The sequence below is a fragment of the Myiozetetes cayanensis genome, unplaced genomic scaffold (assembly GCF_022539395.1).
Source record: "Myiozetetes cayanensis isolate MyiCay16 unplaced genomic scaffold, myiCay2020 scf1, whole genome shotgun sequence".
Taxonomy (NCBI): domain Eukaryota; kingdom Metazoa; phylum Chordata; class Aves; order Passeriformes; family Tyrannidae; genus Myiozetetes; species Myiozetetes cayanensis.
Genome location: NW_026086604.1, coordinates 90,821,524 through 90,846,129, shown reverse-complemented (window position 1 = coordinate 90,846,129; position 24,606 = coordinate 90,821,524). Strand labels below are relative to the sequence as shown.

The window sequence follows — 24,606 nt, the reverse complement described above, 5'->3', positions numbered from 1 at the left end:
CCTATTCTCCAAGAAAGGAGTGTTCTCCTTCACATCCCCACAGCAAAGAAGGAAAAAAGTTAGCAGAAGATATCATCTTGAGTAGTCTTGTGAGTGGGATCTTTGAGAGGCACGGAATGGTGAACACTTGTTGCTACAGAAGGCCAAACTATCCAGGAGTAGACTACTTACAAAATGATAAAAGAAATCATTGATGCATTATGATAAATTACCTTTGGACACATTAAAGATGACCTATACTGTACCTGGTAGATCTCTGGTGCAACACAGTGCATCATATTTGTTAAATAAACAATTTAGATTCTGGTCACCACATCTGTTTCACAGCAGAAATTGCTCATGATTTCAGAAATTTCACAGGAGCTATGGAAAACTCCAAATAGCTGACTGCAGTATCGCATGCAGTTGAGCATAATTAGTACTCTCATAATGTTTTGAAAATATTTCTAGTCCAGGTTTTAAAAAATCAGCAGTAAATATATGAGCAAAATATGTATTACCAAAGAAAAACAACAAGTTCCCATAGTCTAACCAATATTAACAAGTGAAAAAAAATGCTGAAAAAATCCTGTACACCCATGGTTAAGAAGTCGCATAAAACCAAACTTCTATTTTCAAATCAAATTAAAGATACGAATTTTCCTTTTCCTAAAAATAAGATCAATTAAAAAGATAGGCCATGCTTTAGTTCAACTGGTTTTAAACTCAAGACTAAATACACACAAACCCAATTTTATCTGCCTGGTAAAGTCTTGAACTAATGGCTGTGGCATTACTGAACCTCATGTTTTCACTCTATTTCAAATAATGCAAACTCTTAATGTATAAATAAAATTAACAATGCTATCCAGCTTTCCTCTGCTGCTGCTGTTCCACTGAATAAGCATGGAAAGAGCATAACATATACTACTCTTGTTTAAAATAAACAGATTATAAAAAAAAATAAAGCAAGCATCAGATTCATGAGCTCTTCTCAAGTAGCCACAAATCAGCCAAACATTCTATTAGTAAGCACGAAGACAAGAGTGTGTTGCAACTCTCTCTTTTCCCCTTTTCCAGATACGGTTTATTCTGTCTTTGGAGGAGGACAGAAGACACTCCAGTATGTCCAGTACTACATGAAGGTTTGTAGGGCCATTTTTTATCCCAGAAGCTACATAAACTGGCATAAGAAAAAGCAGCTCAGTGATGAGAGAAGAGCTTGGGCAGATCACTACACCTAGTTTTCCTGACATCTCTCCAATGCCTTTCTCCAAAGGTCCACTGGGACATTGCAGAATTGTACTTCTATAACATCAGAATCTGGGAAGATTCAACTTTTCTCAGTTACTAATGTCACCCCTTCAGGTTTCTAAAAATGCATTCAGTTTTACCCCAGATGAGTCCCCCAGCCTGCTTCAGCCAAGGAACACTCTCTCAGCAAGAAAGCAGGTGGCCTGAGAAAAGGATGAAAACCAAAAGAAAGGGAGGGGGGGAAGGGAAGAGGGGGATAGAGACGGCCAAGAAATGCTCCTTTTACTTGCAGTGGTTGCTTGAACTATAGCTGAAACTATAGCCTAAGGTTGAAGTTGAAGTAGTATTTTTAATTGTATACACCTCTGCTTTGGCTCCTTTCTATTAAACTTTTATTTCAAACAAAAATAAAAGGCGCTTTTTTCCCGTAACAATACAAAATTAAACAGACTGGCTGTCATTCAAGGATTTAAACAGCACAAATGCAAATATCTGAGTAGGAAAATAAAAAGGAACAAGAAGATCAAATTATATAGAGCAAATGTGACACAAAAATTGGAGTTTTCTTTCCGTTGCAAAAAAAACCCCAAAAAAACCCAAAAAACAAAACAAAACAAAACAAAAAAACCCAACCCCAAACAAAAAAACAACCTTTGTAAACCAGACTTTTCTGGTTCTTTAAACTGCCAAAGCTAAGAGATTAGTGGAGTCTTATTGTCTGTAGAAGTCTTAGTCAGGCATGCAAAATAAGCATTCATGTACATTTTGTAATCTTATTTCCAACACTGTAAGCTACAACAACCCATGCACAGTCAAAAAGACTTTATAAAAAAGGACCATTACGAGAGTAGGTTTGATGGAGACAAAAAGGTAATCTGGTCATGCCATGAGACATTTTGGCAACAGCGTCAATACATCTGGCAAGTTATCTTCTGGACAATGCTCATGTACCTCTGAAAACACTAACAGAGAGAGGACAGCATCTTAAACCAACAATTGTCTGGATTTTCAAAAAATATGCATTTTATTTCATATTACAGCATTAATAGGATTTATATTTTGGAACAGACAACCATGATATGAACAACATTTCGAAGCACCAAGGAATCTATTTAAAGCTATTCCAACATGATAATCCCCACGGAGGAGAAAATATTACTTTCAGAAACACAAGCCAGCACGTAGAGACTTTGACTCCTGATGACAATCTTCATGTAAACAAGATTTTTTGCAAATTCTAGGGGGATAGCTCCTCATTAAATGAATGACCATTCCTTGTTAGTGCATTGTCTTCCTTTCAATCTTTCCTAGGTAACAACCTTTCCTCCGTCATCACACACAAGAATCTGGACAATGCCACAGTAGTAAATACACTGACCAACCACTTATTATCCTGAATGCAACAATGTATTATTCTACTGCATTTCTCTTCAACTGTTTACATCACAACATTATAAGCTCTTTGGGGCCACAGGTTTGGTTTGTTTTGTTTTTTTAAAGGTACACAGTAGAAATTATACAAATGGTAAAGAGTGACAAAGTGGTCTTCCTTGGAAGGGAATTGCCCAGGTACAATTTTGCACATTACAATGCATACTTGCAAAAGCTAGTGTGATTCATTTGTGTTCTAACTGAGGCACGGGCATGATTTTTTGGCAAATTAACTCTTCAGTCATGATTTTCTATGAGGCTGTAACATGCACAATTAAACGGACTGAAGGGATTAAAACCTCTATCAACAGCAGAAGGCGGCATTAATACATGAAGCAAAAGAGACAGAGGTTTCCCTTCCTTGTTTCTGATGCCTAGGATCACAGCAGAGCTGGCAGAAAGTTAAAAAAAAAGGCACAAAATCAGTCTGAGATATAATACAGAGCATGCCTACAAAATCTAACTGGCAAAAATCAAGTGAGCTTCCACAAAATCCACTAGAACCAAGCCCAAATTTTTTTTTGTTCTAAAAGGTGACCTGAGACAAAGTATTTACCACACTAAGGCATCAAGGCCTCCAAAACTTTTCAATAATAAAAGTTTTTCTGGTTTCTAAACCTGTCATAAATAACATTTTCCTAAAGTAATTATTGCAAATAATTATATAATCTTAACCAGAAGTATCAATTAAAGTTTGACAGAGTTATAAGGAAATAAAAGCAAGATTATATTACTGAAAGTTCTTGGCAACTATAAAATTAGAAGATGCCATGTTCTACATCCTTAATGAAAATATTAACAACATTTTAAACTAAATCTGAGCCTGCTGCTGATTCTTAGCATTTCTGTGAAAAACAGTGGCATGTTGTGAATCCCAGAATCCTTTGTGGCCAGAGGGCACAGAGATGATCAGTATGTTTAATATTTTGATGACAACATCAAACATACTGCAAGTGCACTGCAGAGCGATCAGCCTTTGGCAAAAGATCTTGAAAACACCGAATTTATTCTGCATGAGTCTATCACCTAGCATGTGCAATAGGTTTGAAGCATTCTGACAGAAGTGGACTGACTGCACATACAACACACCACAAATGCACAAGAACGGCTACATGGTTTTTGGCTCAGTCAGCTCACATCTGGCCATCTCGGAAGGAGACTTCAACTCTAACTGCAAAAGACCAAGTAAAAACATGCAAAACAAAGTAAAAACATGCAGAGAAAACTAATTTTTTTAATGCAACTATTTTTAATAAAAGATTAGCATAAAAGCCACAGAGATACATTTTACCACTTATTTAAATGTCATAATAAAATGAATGGAGGCAATTTTTAAAAACATGTTAATAATGGTGGTGTCCAAATGCTTCTTCAACACCGACCATCTCGGCCCATTGACCACCACTGCAGGAAACCTATTCCAGGCTGTGAGCACCCTCTTGGTTAAGAAGTATTTCCTCGTGTCAAGTCCAAACCTCCCCTGAGGGATGCAGCTTTGAGCCACTTCCTGACACTAGCTGCCAGAAAAAAGAGATCAGCACCTCTCCCTCCCCTTCTCAGAAAGCTGGAGAGAGCAATGCGGAAAAAAGCTAGACAACTATAACTTTATGTAATTGCCACATTTCTGAAGTACAATTTAAAATAACGCAAAGGAACTTTTCATGCAACAAGACCTGCAGAAGACAACAGAAATAACAGCAACATACATACAGTCATCTTGACTGTATAAAAAAGTGCACAAAAAAGACAGCAGGGAATTTTGTTCGGTGCCAAGAGGAAAGCTCATTTAAATTCTAATTTTCTTACTCAAAAGAAGCTTGAAAATAACTATGACATTGTCATCTACTACTACGAAAAGACATATTTTTTATCCTTTAAAAATATCTCTTTGCTATACAGTGTTGGTTATGTGTGTTGAAACATCTGTTACACAGCAGTTCTTATATACCTGAAGACACTGCTTCTAATCACTACTGATGGATTGTAATTATATCTTTTTCTTTAAGGATCATTAGAAAAAACTACATGCAGCCAATGAAAACTGATTCATTATGCTATCCCATATAACTCTATGAAATGACAGGCAAGTACCAAAATATTTATCTTGGCCTAAGTATTCCATGAATTAGCAAGGTCAGAAGGAAAAAAACTTAATACATTCATAGGACACAAAAGACAATACAGAAAGAATTTTAATAAACTTAAAAACAAAAAAACCTAGCTCTCTAGCTATAGCCAAAAAGCACAGAAAAACAGAGAGGTTGTTTATTTAAGTGTCTCAAATACAGCAGCCCAAGCTCCCTGGAATGCGATTTCAAATTATACTTCAGGAACAATATTAGAATAAAGTCTACTTTCCCTAGAAGTCAGTAAAAAGGCTGGCAGAAGAGGTTTGTCTAAGAAAAACACCATTTTCCTCCTTCCTCCCAAGGAAGTTAAAAAACTCAGTTCCCAGATATCAGTGGGTAACAGCAGTGCACTTTTGTTTGTGTTGAATTTGTTATTCAACATGTTGCTCAATGAAGTCTCTTCATCCCATGGCTAGCATGGAAGAACAGTCAGATTTCTTTCAGGACAGTTGAAAGGAACTGCGAAATAAAATTTAGGACAAAGATGCATGGAAAAAATGTTTGACTTCTGATAATGCTGAGAGACCACAGAAGTGTCAGTGTGGGTATTATAGGAGGTACATATACTTACTTTACCAAACACTGACACTTAGAGAGCAAAAACATTAGTGAGCAAGGAACTAAGATCAGCTGAGCAAGTTTTCCTTGTGGGCTGTGCTTAGGATCATTGGCAAAGGCCTTGTTTAAACAACTAAGACAGCTTATTCACTCCTGGGTCTGTGTCCAGGCTCCCAGTGTTTATCTCACATCAAGGTGAGACCTGTGCATACAACTCCTCTCCCTACAGTGTTAGTTTCAACTCTAGAATACACAGTCCAGTTCTCCATCTGGATAACTGAGCACCCATTCCCTGTCAGCATGTTCAGAGACCAAACCCATCACTGAGAGTGTAGCCTAAGCATCCTAACTCAGTACTGCTTCTGCTAATTAATGGGAAACTAAAAACATTGCTGATACTTAAAATTTGTCCTTTCGTGACTGTCAGCTGCTCTGAAATCATACACAGAACTTACTGGTAGTTGTGCAGGTGCAAAACAGCTACTAGTAATAGAGCAGAACGTCTTGACAGTACCTCATAAGAACTACTAAAACCAAAGATCCTCAGCAAAGCTCAGAGTGATCTGAAAAGCTCTGAAAACCAGTCACATTATATAAAATCAATCCTTATCATCATGAATAAACATCTGTTTCTAGCAAACTTGTAGAGAGAAAAATATTTAACACAAATCTCCTTTAAATTCTCAATACTCCAAAACCTACCAGATTAGGAAAAATTGCTAAAGATAACTAATGAAAGCCAAAATTCCAAATTTTATTACTACTCCTCTGTTTTGTAATGTCACATGTTGTCAAGATTTCCTAACCAAAGTGCTATTCAGAACAATGGAATAAAAATAAATTATATTTTGCCATTACAATTATCCATCCAGAAGCAATTGTTCCACATAGTTTGAGGAAAAGTGTCTCCCAACGAGATGTGACTTTCATTTGAGTACCCTGGTTGCTACCATAAAATAAGCTAATATAGTAGTAATTATAGAGTGTATATTTTAATAGCAGTATATTCCCTGCCACCTGCAACAGGTAGGCAGTGTTAAAGAAGTGTAATTTTGTAGTGGTAAATGTAGATTTTCATTCTAAACTAGAAAGAAGTAACAGCTAGCTCCATAAAAATATTTATATTTTTAACTTAGTTTGCTGAACAGGCAAAAAATTGCTTGAAATATAAAGTATTATCTTTGCCCAGAAAGTCTCTCACAATATGTAAGGTTTAAAAATCACCAGGTAGCATTTTCTGTTATCCTTTTATGATCATGGAAATTCTACTTAAGGAAAAAAAAAAAATCAACCAAAAGTCCTGCAATTTATCCAAAGCCTTCCCAGGACACCACTCCACAAAACATTCAAAGCTCAGGCTTGTTTAACTTTTGTGTCTCCTTGGCACACTGTTCACCAATGGCAGCTATGCCAGCCTTCCACTTCATATACTAAGCAATACCACTTTGTTATACATAAAGTAACTTTGAGAAGGAAAGAAAGAGCCCTCTCATAAGAGTAAATGCAATCCCTAAAATAAAGCATTGAACATGACACAGCACATTTTGAAAAAAAACATACTGATAAATTGATGACCCACAGAAAGTGCTGTACAATCAGCTATAGAAAAACTCTTTGCATAAATAACCTTACAGTAGACATTTGTTCTCTACTCAAAGACCACTTCACTGTATTTCACAATACTTTTTCTTTTACTAGCTGTCTTACACAAGTCTGCTGCGTACTGCGATTTGACAAGTCTGACCATGTAAAAAATTACACTACTTACTAGAAGTCGAACTTTACAGAAAAAACATTGAAGTTACATAAGAAAAAAAACTCAATAGACTACTTTCAATTTGAGGTAGATTACTTTGTTAATGAAATTCTGTGAATTATTGAAGTCAGCGTCAGTTGTAACTTCAAAACTACTATGGAGGTCAGACAGGAAACACGACCCATACAAAGTATGCAGAAAAACCTCCATTTCAGTACACTTTAACACTTATACCAATGTATTAAGAAAGTATGCAGCATGTACTAGAACCCTACAAAACATTCAGTACTTGTGCACATTACACTGAATTTAAGATATCACAATAATACACAAAAAGAAAAACAATTTATTTTAGAGGTTAAAAAAGTACAAGACATAGGCTGATACTTGATCAACTATTTCAGCCATCTCTTTTTAAAGAGTTTGTTTAAATCAAGTTTATGTTTATACAATTAATCTGAACACTTATGTAAATTATTTCAGCTTCACCATCTGCTGTCATCTAGTTACCATTCTCAGCTGACTACTGATCTTTTATTTTAAAAATTGACCAAAAAGATTAATGTTCGGACCCTAAAATATACCGAAATAAATACCTACTTACCTACATTATGTATGCAAAACTCTCAGAAACCAGCAGGTAAATAAGTCACAGAGCTAAATTTTGACTGGAAAGCCTAAGAATTTAAAAAATCTTCAGAATTCATCTTGGAGAAAAACATCAAAGAGAGTGATGCTGTCAGGCACCACCTTACAGCTGCTGTCACACAGATGTCATACTATTATCTACCATATTATTATAGAAGTCCAAGAGTAGTCCACTCATTTCTTGAAATGGCTTGCAGACAAGTAATGCAGCATATTCTGCAGCTTGGAAATACTTGCATAGAGTTATCCTACCCAGATGCTGCAGTACGGAAGTGACTGAAAGAAAACTGGGAGTATCTGACCACAGCACTAAAGACAGTCCTGGCAACATACTGATGATAGATCTAGACGTTAACTGCAATCTTACCGAAGTGTGATCACCTGAATAAAGCATTTTAGAGAACTTCTCTGTGTTGAGATTTATGGGCCTGTAATAAAAACGTCCTGAAATATAGGTCTTCTAATCCATTTTCAGTGTGTTCCACAATGGAAACATCCCATCTTTTGGGCCTATCGAGTTGTGTACTGCAGGAATATATGCATACTAAACACTGCAAACAACATCAGTCTCTCTTTTCTTATAAAACTCAATCGTGCAGTTATACAAAATAATCACATACTGCTTTCCTGTTGTTCTTCTAAGACACCTCAGTTCTCCCAAGAACAATTCCAAAGTGGAATAACTTTTCATCACACATCTGTACCTCTCTGCATTTTTCACTAGAGCTTCAGCAACACATCTTCTGAGAAAACAGAAGTGATTGTTGAAGAGATTGTGGCTCAGTAACTCAGCAAGAAATTGAATAATGACTTTGAATTGCTTAAGTCTTTCACTTGATTGATGAAGTTTCTGGGGCCCAGCTGCAGCAAGCTGGCAGCAGTAAATTCTCCATACACTGCAATCTAAGTATCTGACTATTTCATCCCTGTTTCTAAGTATGAGAGAGCTGGAGGCAAAGCCTGTCATTTTATAACTCAGTACTTGCTTCTTTCCTTATGTTCTCTAACAGAGGTACTCCTGTAAGGCCAAATAAGAATAGAACTCCCTGGAGATGCCTGCTGTGAGACGTCATAGCATTTCTTCAAGAAATTTCAAAACAATAGCTTAAGGGCAACTTTTTCCATTAGAAATCAAGTTATTTCGAAACAGCCAATATTTATAATAAAGGCCACAGTGCAGCAGATGAATTGAATTACTGATTTTTCAATCCAAATGTACAATACTTAAAGTTCAAAGTACTTTCCAAAATTTCACATTCATTGTCAACAAAGACAAACAAAACTCCAATTTTCTTTCTTGTTATATTGAGTAAATACATCTTTATGTTAATATAATGTGGACTTCATGGCATATAAACACAACTATAACAGGACAGACAAATCTGATTTTTTTCCCACACATACCATAAATCTAAATAAAATTTAAATAGTTAACTTAAGAAAGATCACAATTCTGACTATATTGCCCAGATCTTCTCTTATCTTTGCCATGTTTCCTTGCTGAATAGTCCAAAGTTTCTTCAGAACTTTTCAACAGCTATATAGTGCTATCTGAATAACATATTCTTGTGCTACTTATAAACGGCAGCTTCTCTCTTGCTCAGTGACTACTTACCAATTTCAAAATCACCCATCTTGTACTTCTGCCTTTCTGAAACATGTTTCCTGAACTTCTTCTCCACCAAAATAATAAGTGTATTTAGGCATCTTGCATTTCACTTACTGACCATTTCATGATATGTATACAGGTTTTAGAAAATTGTCCCACTAAACAGGAAATCTGACACGACAGGATTCCTTTCTATCCTAACAGACAATCCAATTCACAGCAATGATGGCATTCATTCTACAAACCTAAGAGAGGAGCTTGGCTTTTAACAAAAGAAAAAGAAAAAGGCATTTGCAATCTTAAACAAGAACTTTCTGTGTGGATAATGTAGAACTTAGAATTTAGGAACATGGGCTTTTATTACAAAAAGGACTCTTCCCTGCATGCTAGTGATGGGAATAGCCAGAAGTTCATCAGTGGCATTAACAAGGTTCATTATGGATCTCTAAATAAGGATGGATTTAAAAATACTTTTAATCATTGGAGACCTACTTCTTCCTAGAACAGTTGCAACACTCAGAGGCATAGGCAAAACCCAACTGATGTGGTTTGTACATTCACAGAGAACAAGACATCAAATGTTACATTTACTGCTCTGCTTTCAATTCAAAGTATTTGATACAGAAAAGGAAGGAGCTGCTACAGCAGAATTACCTCTGTATTTTCAAATGTACATTTAATCTTTCAAAATGCCTCTTACCAGCATCATTTGGAAATCTGTATTTTTGAAACACAGGCAAAATTTAAAGAACAAATATTAAGATACAATAAAGCTATCATAACTACCAGACTTACATGAGTTTTAGGCAGATACTGGCACAGAGAGTGCGCTGCAGGAAAAACTTTTGATATTTGATTGAGTCCACGTGACATTATAAATACCCTATTGAACTTAAAAGCTGATAAGCTTCCTATAACTCTCAGAAACATCCCAGAACTTCTCTTGGCAATCTATTACCAGAAAAAGCAATGTATCCCTAAACAGGGCTTTAAGAATCCTAGGAAGGCTCATGAAATTTACTTTATAGTTGAGTGAAAATATGTTACTGTTTTACTCTTTAAGAAAGCAGAGATAGAGTAAAATAGCCAAACTTTACGCTTTCTTTATCATCACAAAAAAAAAAAAAAAAAAAGTTGCTTGCACGGAACTTCATTTCAGCAACCCTAAAACCAAAATGAAACATTCCTTATGGTAGGACTACGTTTTATAAATGGAGGTGCACACCACAAAGGAACTTCCAGACACAGATATGACTATTAAGAACATAAATACCGTAGTCACAATGTATCACAATCATTACCTGTGAAAAAAAGATGTTTCAGTAGCTGACTTTTATTGCAGGGATAAAACTCCTTACCTTGAAAAGACTGTTTGGCTCTGTCCACTAGTTCTTCAATTGGATAACTTGCTAGATCTCCTCTGGCATGCTTAGTTTTACAGTAGGTACATGCATTGAGACACCTGTTTAGAAAATTAAAATACTCAGTGTTTCTAACCAAGAAAACCTTTATATGTACAGCTATGTTTTTATAAAGTGCATCTGGAAAAATGAACTCCTATATCTATGACCAGAAAATAGTAGTATTTAATTTTAAAATCAATGACATAGCTTGAAAAGTGTTTTGCCTTCCTAACTTCTTTCACATCTATATAGAAAGTGAAAAAATGATCAGTGGAAACCACATAGAAACCCCAAGTGTGGGAATTTACATAGTTTTAGAGTTTTCTAATGGGGTTAATAATTGTCCATTTCCAAAGAGGAATCTTCAGGCTTCCAATCCCACTATTATATAATAGATCCAACCCAAACAAGAAAATAAAGGAAAAAAGTCCTGAAAGGCTTCAAGTAGATTTCAAAATCAGCGTGTATTTTTGAAAACACATTTCAGTTACTTTTTCCTTCTCTCCTTTGGCTTATAAACAAAACAAATAACCTAATGAAGACAGAATCACCAAGTAGAAAGACAGTTTGGCACAAGAGATTGGGGAACAAATGAAAAGTCTCACAAGAAAATGAAAGAATAATGTGAATGCTTTTAATTTACCTGACAGCATACTAAAGGCAGACTAATTCAAAGTACAAGGAGGGAAAATCAAAACAAACAAAAACTACCACTCATTGTAAGTTTTTCTTGGATTAGCTTTTGATTCCTGGTAGTACCATGAATGCAATAAGCAGAACATTAAAGGAAGCTTGTTGTGTTTGTTTTTTTTTTTTCCCTTCCCCCCTTTTTAAAGTTAATATTGCTCTACAGCTTTTTTTGCATGGGGTTGTTGTGACCCAAATGCAGGACTTGGCAATTCACCTTTTTAATACTCACACCACTGGCCTCAGCCCATCGATTCAGACTGTTCAGCTCCCTCTGCAAAGGGGAGCTACCTGCCCTCCAGCAGATCAACACCCCTGCCCAACTTAGTGTCACCTGCAGAATTACTGAGGATGCACTTGATCTCCTCCTCCAGGTCATCAATAAAGATATTAAAGAGGACAAATAAAACATTTGGGTGCCAGAAAAGGTGAACGTTCTAACTACAGGAGTACTACTACAGAACTTTCAAAACAGTACTGAAAAGGTAAAGATAGCACCAGGTGGGTTCTGATGAGGTAATCAGCTAGACCATGTTTACTGTGTTTACTACTTGGACCTATCTTTTCATCTCCTACCATGTCTGGTACCTCCATGACTAGATGATTACTGCTAGATGATTGCAAACTCTAATGATATTCCTTCACAAAGACTGCCGTCACGTGTTAGTTCTCTACTTCATTTGCAAAAGCAGTGGTTCAGATAGCACAAAACACTGCACAGAACATTTGCTTAGGTGCCCTCTTGCCCCTGCATATTACCTTGGCCCTGAGACCTTCTCCATTCAACAGTCTTATTTTCTTCCAGAGAACATCTAGATAGTTCATGATTGTCTCTGCTAGACTGGATATGTTTATTATTTTTCCTGCCTATCAGACCCAAATATCAGATTTTAGCATCCAGTTTAGATCAGAAAACTAAAATATACTGCTTAACCACAGGAATCACTGTTCTATTAACTAAAAATATATACAAAAAAGGCTGCCAGTAAAATATCCAACTGCCTATTAAAAATAGGGGAAAAAAATCCCTAAATCTGAACCTTTATGACTTGCTCCAAACAACCGATTCATTCTCACCCAAACACAACTTAGTCATCCAATGTATCTCACCTTTCTTTTGCAAATCAAAAGCTTTCATTGTACAAGATCTGAAGTACGATTTAAAAGTACTACTTGAAATTAAGAAAGTGTAAGCAGATTATTGGTTTATGCTTTCTCTGTGTAATCTATGTAGCAAGCAAAAATGTTCTCTTCTAGGTCACTAACATCTAAAGAATGCCACAAAAGGCTCTATCTCAGAGCCCATTCATTACTCATTTCTCGTCCTCCTTCCCATACACAACTCTTTCAAACTCCTTCAATTCTTCCAGGGTTGCAAAGCACGGACCCTCTTTTTCTTTTCCCCCTTTTCTTCATATTCTTTTTGTTTGTTTGTTTGTTTGTTTTTAAAGCATAACTCTCCATTCAACCCAACACTTCATTTGTAAGCAGGCTCTCACCCACACATCCCACTGTCACACTCCTTCCCTTCTACATGGTTCACTCAGTTAAAGCAGCCTTCTTCCACACAGCTACACAAAGACAGCATTACAGATCAGTGATGCGTGTTGCCACGTCCTCAAGAGCACTGCTAAGCTTGTCTCTGGTAGCCTGGCTTTGTGTGTCTCCTTACAATTTATGCACAAATCATGTGTTTCCTTACAAGTTACTTTGCTTTGTATTTGTGTAGCAGTATTTCAAAAGCTCTACAGCAATAGTATTAAGCACTGGAAGTATAAAGCACTAACAGGACTAAGTACTGAAACTTACACCTTCAGGATAAGTTTCACATCTTCCTCCTTTCCTACATCAACGCTCCTTTCCTACAAGACTGGGCTACCTGAAAACATACGGTAACAGCAGTTCTTCTCTGGTTCTTCAGTAAGCTTCATCACAAAGAGAGAACGGAAACGTGGAGCAAGAAGTATGAAGAAAGGAAAGGGAGATATTTTCCAAATATCCACAGTATTACTGTATTATTTCTCCACATTTTCACGGTATTATTATATTATTTTCCAAATATTCACAGTATTATGTGGGATTGTTTCCAAATGTTTTGTTACTGTGGTCTTTAACTACAACTTTGGCAGTTTGTTGATTTATTTTTGGGTAGGAGCTGAAAGTTGGGATTTGGAGGCAGATTTTTTCCCAAGTTTTGCTGTACCAGTTAACTTATTCCTACTATTAAAAAAAAGTATTGTGGAATGCCTACATAACTTAGTTTTTATCTTCTTTGGTATTTAAAGAGATTATATAACAAAATCAAAATGAGGCAGACTTAGATGTAACATAAAAAAAGATCAATTTTAGAAAGCAAATTTAAAGAGGTAAAACTTTTAAATCCTATTTGTACCATGTTTGTTAATTCCAACCTGGACAAAGAAATAATCTTTTGGGCTACAGCTGACCAATAAAAAGATGCAGGTTTCAACTATTTGTAAAAATGCTGGACTAAGCACTTTTCACAGATTTGAGAATTACCAATTCTTGAAAAATAGAAATTTAAACCAAACCATTAGTATAAGAAAGTATCTGGTTTTTTCCCTAGTGAGCTTCAGCCTCTGCTGCAAGTTTCCAGCACAACAAATTACTCATATGCCCATGATGCCACAGACTCAGACCACAGACAGTGGAAAAAGGCTGTTGGGAACTCTGAGAATCTGAGCATTGCCTCTTACTAAGTGGAATTCACCAGCAAGTGGATCATCTAAAATCAGACTAGTAGGTAAAGCTCTCCCTAAAAATCAGCTTTTACCATGGCTATTGCTCAAATACATAGGACCAGTAGTTGCAAGAGAGTATTTGTGTTTAAACTGGAAGCCTTCTTCAAGCATTTAAAGCTGGTTTGTAAACGTTAGTTATTAATACAGGTCAAAGGTTTCTTCTGCACAAAGAAATCACAGACATTTCTAGAAAAAATAATTAATGATCATTTGTGTTTGTAGTTACCAGTATGTTTTGGATAATTTTATTATAGTGATTCCAGAAAAAAAACCTGAGTCCTGCTTTTTCAGCATACTAAACTGATTAAGGTACTTTGAATTATTAACCTTTTGCTTTGAATTATTAACCTTTAATCAGCTTTGTGCCCAATACACAGAACTATTCACAGTAAAGTAAAATATTATTCACAGATAAATTACTATCACGTGGCTAATTAAAAACTTTCTGAACAAACTGTGCATCATCAACATTTTGGTCAAGTGCCTGAAATTTTCTTGTAGACATAGGTAACAGTGGTCTTCACATTGTTTAGCTGGTATGTGCTCAAGTCGTGCATTAGATTAACCACAGTCTTCATTTTCAAAACAGTAATACTGCTCATAAAACACATACTTAACATGAAAGACTACCCCTTGCAGATGGAACTAATTATGAGTAAGAATGCTTATGACACAGCAGACAAATAGAGACTTTCCTTCAGCGGGACTAATCAGTGGATTTTAGCAGATGAGAATGAGGTACAGACACGAGGAGTAAAATCCTGGTTCCTCTTAATGGGACTTGTGCCACTAAGTTTAGTGAAGACAGGATTCCACCCTCAGATGCGAAAAGTATAAAACATCTTTCATTCAAGGATCAGAAAACAACTCAGTTACAGCCCTTAATGAGCCATTAGTGTGCATGTCACTCAAATTGAAAGTGATTGATCAAGACCAGACATCTGTGAGCAAGATGGGAGAGCTGAATGCTGCAACAGTGTCATATGATAGAGGAGATCTCTGCTGCTCTGCAGGTGGTTAATTCTGGGGAAATGTTCCTTTAATATCTGGAATAATCCAGTAAATTCTTGCTTGGTAAAAATCTACTAAAATTCCTGTTTGGCATTATCCCGGTAAAAAAACCAACTAAACCAAAACCAAGCAAACCTCAGTCCTGAGTTTAACAAATTAGAAATTTGCATATAATCGTTAATCACAATTCAGACTAAACACCAATATCTGCCTTTATGAGATTGGACTAGTTATACATATTCAAGATTTTATTAACTTCACCCTATTAAAAAAAAAACCAAACAAAACAAAATTCTGCCCACAGAGCAGTGCCCATGATCATCACATCAGTGCAAACACGGAAAGATTGCTCATCACTGTCTCCCACAACATCTCTCTGTACCCACCATAAGACTTCCTTAGGCGGCCTCAATAATTCCAGGCCAAGAATATTTTGTATTAGTAAACTGTGGTTTTCCTGAAAGGGGAGTGTCATTTGCTTGTTTCAAAATATGATTTACAGAAGAGATTTATGCTTTTATAAGATACTTTCAGAGTTTGCATCAAATGTAATTTTGGTAAAATTCTCTGTAGTGTTAATAAAGAAAAAACACCCCTCGTAGGAGCAAAAGAAAGATGAGAAATATATGCTCCCAGCAGATGAAAAGGAGATGGACACTAGTCAAAAGTTACTGAACAAGAGCTAGTAGAATTCTACAAACATTTTTCTCCTTAGGATACAAAGTTTTGACAACTTAAGAACAGCACTTATATTATATTTATGGATAAATATCATACTATATTTATAGAATTAAATGCTATTCATACTTCATAATAATAAAGTATACTTTGTACTTCCAAAATTTCTGAATTCCCTCAAACATAACTGCAATGGATCGGGGGCGGGGAGGGGGAGAAGTAATTCAGAGGAAAATAAAAAAAAAAAAATTAAATAAATAAGTAGATAAATAAATAAGTAAATAAATAAATAAAGCATGCCTAATATGCCTGACTTTTTCTAGGACATTGTTCTTTTGCTTGAAGTTTGCACATTCTACAATAAAGCTTTTCAACCCACAATGACAGGGAATATAATTTCCTGTCAAATATCTGGGGCACAAGAGGATGTTTGCACTTAAAAGATATTCAGGATTTAAAACACTTTTGAAACAGTGGCAAGCTATATCTCATGAAGGCTAATTAGTCTAAGCAGAAAACAACATTGTTACAAAAATACTGTTTCTAGCATTCCAGCTTGTTCAGACTGAGCTTGGACACCAGCCACAGGTGCTGTGCTACATAGATGCACTCAAGATTCCAACACTTTCAATTTGATAAAAGCAGGACTCCTCTGAAAGTTCCTAGCCAACCATTTTAGAAATATGCTCAGATAAAAATTCTGCTCTGAAAGTGCAATGCCAGCCTAAAAAGCCTCTTAAAAAAGTTTTAGCAGAAAATAGGATGGCACTTCAAGCAATCCTATACAGCGCATGGGACTGGACACACTTTTCTCAAAGTATAACGTAACCACACGGTGCTGCTTTTTAATTCTGCAATCCACACCGTGCTCAGCAAAATGCCAAGAAAGTGTATTAGAAGTTTGTTCTCTGAAGAGCTTTGAAGCCAGTGCTTTATTAGGTAATGTCTCACTAGTTACTAATCAAAAGGAATTTGGAGAAAAGGCAGCTCCATTGGCATGATAAGCCATAATATGTTTTAATTTTGTACTTTAAATATTTGCATTTTGTGAAACTGAATTCCTACAGTCAAGTGCAGGTAATTCAAAGGTCACAGCTGTGTAGTTATATCATCAGACATTCACCTTGCTCACTTCAAGGCCAATGATTTAAACATCAGCAAAATCAAGTGCATCAATGGCACTTTCCAATGCTTGTCTGAAGAACTTCTTGAATAATTATTCTGGCCATACAGTTCTGCAATTGTTTGAATTAAATCATTAAGGCATTCCAAATTGATACTACAAGATAAAACATTCCACTGCTAAGCTGCATACATCTGTGTTCCCCATCCTGACCCAAAACTGTGCGTTCCTAGATGCTTACTGGAAATTGGAATGTTTTTTTCACTACATTCAAACTAAAGTTCTATGATTCATAAGAACATAAGCCATTTTAGAAGCATTTCCAAACACCTGCTTGGCTATGCAGACCACAACTTTGGGGACAGATTATGACAGGCATCAATATGAAGAAAGGGACTCAGCTGAAATAGCATAGGTAGATAAATCAGGTTCTGTGGTTGCACGGAGCAGAAAATGCTACAGCATAGTAACTACAAGCAATCAATTCTTCCAGCACTTCATAAAGAACAATAATATTTGAAAGATGATGACTCCCGGTCTCAGTCAAATAGTAGTAATGAAGGCGGTAAAATGAAGAGTTATGACAGAAAAACCTTAGATAGGAAAGATACCTTCTTAGAAATCTGCTCACAACTCATCCCAGAGATGCAGAATATCCAACATCACTATTTCATCATGCATAAGGAACTATTACCCTCAGACCCTTTCTAATGAACAGCAGTGGTTGGAAAATGACCTGTGTGGACAGGACTCTGGGAGATTTGCTTTAATTTGTAAAGTTTTAGAGGGCCGTGACTTGACAACTGCCTTAGTATTCAAAGAAACAAATAGCATAATTTTATTAAAATTCTGCTGGAGGCAGATGACTTAGCATAACTTACACAGATTGTGCTGCAAAACATAATTAGGATAGTAATGAAAAATTTCATAAGCTTTTAAAAATTCAGCTTTCAAAGTTTTTTTATAAAATACTAAGGATTTAATTAAAATTGTGATATCTAGAGGTGTGGGGGCGTGTAATGAGCATATTTTAAGTTCTGTTTCAAGAATGAAGCATCACAGCAGACCTCCATGACTGGAAGGAGAAGGGTAAAGGGAGTCAAGTGTCTTTCTACAAGCAATCCACTTCATTTACCATGCATCTTCACAACATTAGCAGCTCCTGAAACACCCCCACAGAAAACATGGTTGAAAAGTAGACCACTGCCTGTGATAAGGGCTATTGTTTTTACTTCCTGAATGGCTTTTGGGACAGACTCTTTTAGAGTGGTGAAATCTCACAGGAAACATTAGGCTGCAGTTAATTCTGTAACATACAGCAGGTACCACTCAGATTCTCGGCATAAAAGGCATTGTTTTTGTACTGGTCAAAACATCCTGGGGGGAAAAAAAAAGTTACATTTCAGCAGCACTAAAACTACCAGGCTTAATTTAGAATTTATCTGAGATTGCCATCAGACCAATTTCCAAAAAAGCATTTGTAAAATGTCTGTGGGAAAGTGGATCTGAATTGTCTGGGTAAAATAATGGAAATAAGTGCATAATGAAAACAAACTCACCACTTATAATCTAGAAAGAATCCCTTCCCAATGATTGCATCAACACAAAGCTTTCTGCCCCCAAATGCTTGTGGTAGCTGTAGAAATTTTAGAAGCTCCAGTGTGGACAAGGATGTAAGTATTATCTGCAATTAATACTATGCTGTTACTCCTAAATGTCATTTCTATCTTGCAGTAAAGTGGTTAGTCCTGCTGGGAAAAAAAAAAAACCTGTCTGTGCAGCAGTACACACATACATGCTTCAAGAACAGACTCTTTGCTATGTGTTACTTTGTCAACTTAAAATGAAAGAAGACCACACATTTCAACATAATTGCCCAATCCTAAATCTAAAATTTTCCAAGCAATTTAATGGACTGATTTACAGTTATTCTTACAAGAATCCAATGACTGATTTCTTCTAAAAATAGAAATTTATACCATGGTCCTGATGTTTGCCTTCAAAAGTCTCCAAGGGGATTTTCAGAAGCAAATTAATCCCCTCTTTACACAGTTATAAAGTCCATCTGACCATGGATACAACTTCCTTACTGCCCATGTACCTCTTAAATAAAATGCAAGTTAGTTAAGGTACTCACTTCTGAATAATTCAGAAAACAAACAGTAATAAATTATTTTATTATCATTATTTTATAATATTATTGTTTGAATATATTTAACTATATTTTGCCAAATTTAAAATTAGTGACAGTGCAGAAAAACAGGAAACTGTAGTCTTTCATTACTAATGATCCTCAATTTCTCCATCTGCTTTACTTCTCTAAAATTCTCTCCTTCTAATGATTCCTCAGACCTTTTCTTCTACTTTATTTTTTTCCTGCTGTTTTCTTAACCTTATCCTCTTGTCTTGCATTTGGTGACTGTTAACGCCATGCAATGCCATGCTTGTCACTCTCCCACAGTGTCCTCATGTCCCAGTGACTGGAATGGTATGACATTCTTCCAAGCTAGTCGGTAAGTGTTTGTATGCTTTGATTTCCTCTTTAACTACTCAAGTCTGTGGTGAGCCTGAAATTCTTCCACTTCAACTGCTGCCAGCTCTGACAGAAACCATAGCTTGCTAGTCCTTTTTTTTTTTTTTTTTAAAAAGCACGAAGATGAACAACTACCTTTAGACTTAAGATGATGGGGTTTGTTTTGTCCTCTCATGTCCATTGTCACTCAGACAGTTAAGGTCAGTCTTTCAAAAGAAAATTAGAAAGACCATGACTAAAGCACTTAATGCACAAATCAGAACATCAACAACAGGCCACAGAACCTCTTGGGGATTCAGGATCTAAACAGCCTTCTAGATATTACAGGGTGGAAAATACACAAGAGGCAGCTCTAGTCATCAAATGCAAGACTTAACAGTAGAAAGGAATGGACAGACAAAACACAAAGTAGCTCAGCAATTCAGTTGTTTACAGGCTTTAGCCAACACTTAAATGGAAGCTTTCTTCATATTTCCACATCTACATTTGGTACAACATTATCTTTGCAATGGCTGACTTGAAATATTTTTTGAACTGTAACAAAGACACAGGTTTCTGGCTGAGGGGGCTTTTGCACAATCTGCCTACTGAACAGACCCGACAAGCCAATGTAGCAAGGAACACTATCCAATGACTTCCCTGCAGGAACACAAATACAGCTGATGACAACATACTACAAGATGTTTATTTGCTTTTATAAACATGGGTTAAATTGACATTTTTCTTGAGAAGCTGAATTGTCTGAAGACAGAAACATGAACCTTGCCTTCTGTTAAGAGGTTACTGACCCTGTGGGATGGAGAGGACTGGGAATGTCATATGCCTTAATTTTAGGCAGGCCTTTGCAACAGTCTCCTATAGAATCCGTGAGGTCAAACTGCTGTAATACAGACTGAGTAAGTGGTCAACAAGGTGGGTTTACTGGCTGGACTGCTGGGATATGGTGAGCAGTGCAAAGTCTAACTGGTGGCTGATTAGCATTGGTGTTCCTCAGGGACTGACTGATGACAATGACACTATAATTTCCTGACTTTATTAACAGCACAGATGAAGGGATGTGATGCATCTGCAGCAAATCCCAAGGTGGAGGTGGGGAGAGCACTTGATGTGCTTCAGTGACATACCAACAGCCGAGAGAAATGGGCTAACAGGAACTTCATGAAGAGAACTGGCCTGTTCACTGTTAGTTTGAGGAGATCTTACTGCTGCCTACAAAGAGCTGATGGGAGCAGTGAAGGCACAGGTAGGCTGTTCTTGGAGGTTCAAGGTTGCAGGATTAGAAGCAATGGATACACGCTGTAGTATGAGAAAATGTGATCAAGGCCAAAGAAAGTATTTTATTGTGACAGTGGTCAAGTACTGTCAAGAACAGGCTGCCCCACAGCTGATGTCACCTCTTTGGGATCCTGAACCCCAACAAGAACACTATTTCTTTCTAGAAACCAAATACTTTCTCTGCTCCAGGTTCACGCGTGCATGCATGTATGAATGTGAGTACATGTAAGTGTGACACATACATGAGAAGCTGAGCACACTTCCAACAACACGTGGGGTAAAAAAAGCTAGAAGATGCGAAATTAATGCAGAGAAAGAACAAATCTAGTCTGTATAAGAAGCACTAGACAGAAATATTAAATGAAAGACACCACAAGCAGCACTAACTAATCATTTTTGTTCCATTTGTATTTAAACACACTCAGAGCACGATACTGACACATATTGTCTATAAATACACCACAGCACTTTGAAGGCTAACATTAACAGACAAACAAGTAAGGCAGTCTTTTTGGAGCAGATAGCCAGTAGCCAGTCATGAACAAAATATTTCCAAACATGTCACTGGAGCTTCATCAATATATGAGTTCACAAAAAAAATAAAAATAAAAAAAAAATTATATTCCTCCACGGGATAAAAGAATGTGGAGAAGGGGCACTGTGTCCATACCTGGAACACTGTGAAGGTGGGTGTACGGACATTCTTCGATGTCCATGGAGTTGTGAACTGCCATTTAGATTTGCACCTTTTTTCCTGTCATACTTCACCTTCATACAACATTAATGAATATCTAAGCTTTAAAGAGTCATATCAACGGCAACTGCAAAGCCCGAAATTTAGTTCCCCAAGTGAAGTACATTTGTGCTTCTCTTACTAAAAATAGCAAGTTAAATTTGTCAGTTTTGTTATGAGTTACATATGACCATATTTAATCTTCTGAATTCACATAACTTCAACTCAGTTAAAGTCCTAAGCTTTCTTCAGCAAACATGCTGTTATCCTTTGTAAAAGAAATGGATGAAGGGGAGATAGACATGCATTTATTGTATAAACAGCAAAGAGCAGTTCCCCAATAAGCAGATGTGCAATAAGGTGTTGTGTGTGCTCATGTCTAAGGCACTTCATAGAAACTACAGAATCCAACTTTCTAGTCTCACTAGACTTGTTGGAGACAGGTCTCTATGCTTTCCTTTACAGAAGAGCATTCATCCCTTTGGAAAAAAAAGCCATTCAGCTGATCTAGACCAACACAAAAAAACCTGTTGTATTTATTACATATTTATGCTATTACTTTCATAATTTCATTTCAAAAGGGACCTTTGCTTTTATCCACATATTGACTGCACAAGAAAATAAATCAACATACAATATTCAACAATGTTGATAAAATATTCAACATCGACATAAGATAAACCATAAACTCCTAAAGAGAGAAGAGCAGGAGGACAGCAGAAACCAGAGTTCTAAGTGGAAATCAGTACAGTAATATTATCTTTGAGACATAACTAGCAGTAAGAGCTATTTAAAAGAATATGCATAAATCAGATACGTATTCCTTTGCCAAGGTTATATTTGTATTTAAGTCTTGCAAGCATTTTGTATTAAATTCTTGTTATTATAATCATAGTGAATATCAAGTCTTACCCTTATTTTGCAAAGGGTATCATAAACTCAAACAACCTATGCAGCTGAATATTCTAAGCAGAAAATGTGTTCATAATAAACAAAAACACCCAAGAAATCTGAAATATAGTTGAAGAAACAAAACTGGTTAGCACTGAAAGATCCCATTCCTAGTATACAGCTGTCAGACACAGCAAAGGCATGTAGTTATAGGACAAGGGCGGGTGGATTCAAACTGAAAGACGGTAGATTTTAGATTAGATATTAGGAAGAAATTCTTTACTAGGAGGGTGGTGGTGCACTGGAACAGGATATCCAGAGAAGCTCTGGATGCCCCATTCCTGGAAGTGTTCAAGGCCAGGTTGATGGACTTCAAGCAACCTGGTCTAGAGGAATGTGTCCCTGTCAAGAGCAGGGCTGTTGGAACTAGATGATCTTTAGGGCCCCTTCCAACCCAACCCATTCTGTGATCCAACCACAGGAACTAGACAGCACTGAGAGTAACTTCTGTATTATTTTGATGCTTTCCCATACACATAGCTCTATACTTTGAGAACATTGACTGTTTCCATAAAATATTGTCAGATTACGATTTTAACATGTCCAAGAAACACTTCTGAGATCAGCTGCAGATTCAGTAGGACTCTCTTTCAAACCTACTATTTCCTTACAAACTGCAGATGCAGGCCAAGAGGCACAACACTAGCTTATGTCTTCCCTTCAAGCAAAATGGCCAAGCCTAGCAAAGACATCACTTCTAATCTTTAATTCAGAATCAAGGATTATTTACACATTTACAGGGTGCTTGGCAGACAGACATCTCTGTATTATTGTGAATTACAGAATTCTAAGTTACTCACTAAACATGGACCAACTACACAGCTGAGCTTTCCTAAAGATATTGATACTTACATAAATAGTTTAATCTGTAATATTTTCTCTCTATTGCTTAAAACTTTCCTTTATTCTCTTCCTCACTTAAGCAGTAAATTAAAAACAAAATCTCAAAAGAAATTGCATTTTATTTTACTAAATAATTATAATATACCTAAAGCAAAAGACAAAAGTTTCAATATGTATTTGATTAGTTATAAATTACTATATTATTTTACCCATATCTGCTATTTAGAAAAGTAACTGATGTATAGTTTTGGAAAGGAAAAATAAATTTTAAAAAAATCAGTTTAAAACCCTAACTTGCAGGAAAAAAAAAGCCCTCTACACCAATAATAAAGGGAGTTCTTTAAGCTCTTTAACAAATGATCTAAACCAAACTGTAGGAACAGCAGAATGTGAACAACTAAACAAGCCCTTCAGTAAACACTCCCCAGCTGCAGTTTTCAGCCTAATAACATAAGCTAAAATGTGGAGACACAATCTACCTTCTGCAAAATGATAAACTTCAGAAACAAAGCAACATTACATGACATACATGACTCACAAACATAGTCACTGAAAACAAAAAGCACTAGACATTTATCTCTTAAAAACAGAAAAGACACCAGGTCTGGCACCAGTCTGCAATGCAAGAAAGACCATGTGATACTTAGACACTTGTGTATTAGTTTAAAAATAAGCTAGATAAGCATGTGATGAGTGACAATTTTGTACTTGACCTTTGCTTAAATAGCTCCTTTTCACAAAGTCCACACAGACATCAACAAATTTACTAAAAAAAAAAAAAAGGCTAAAGCTCTACATCTCATCCAGAGTGTTGAAAATAAACCCTAAACCCAAAATTCTACATGGTTACTTTAGGGAAAAAAAAACCACATATGTTTTTAAGGACAAATTCAGAAAAACTATTTTTCTTTAAAAAGCATTGAGCTCTTCTTGTAAATCAAGCTGATGAAATTCAACATGTTAAGTTACAGAGACAGAAGCTTGGGGTGTTTATTTCCAGTGGGAATATTTCACTCTGCCTAGCAGGCAAGGAATTTGGAAATAGAGTTCCTCTTTCCTGAGGCTGACCAGGCCTACAGAATTGCACAGGAAATGCTTTTAAGTCAGGAAATGAGGATGCATTCTGCATGGGACAGGGAATGCTTAATTTGGGGTATTACTTTCTGAAGTGTCAAACCACAACATTTACCTCTGGAGTAAGGGTCTACATGAGCATTAAACAAATCCATTAACATCCACAGGG

General features: G+C 36.3%; 1 protein-coding gene across 3 annotated transcripts in view; it reads right to left on the bottom strand.

The window, feature by feature from the left end:
• Positions 1-24,606, bottom strand: part of CDKAL1 (CDK5 regulatory subunit associated protein 1 like 1) — a 407,608-nt gene that overhangs the window by 213,615 nt on the left and 169,387 nt on the right. For all 3 annotated transcript variants that reach the window (XM_050328712.1, XM_050328692.1, XM_050328703.1), the window contains one exon: positions 10,723-10,826. In XM_050328712.1, the coding sequence (XP_050184669.1) occupies positions 10,723-10,826 (104 nt within the window). The remainder of the gene's footprint in view (positions 1-10,722; positions 10,827-24,606) is intronic.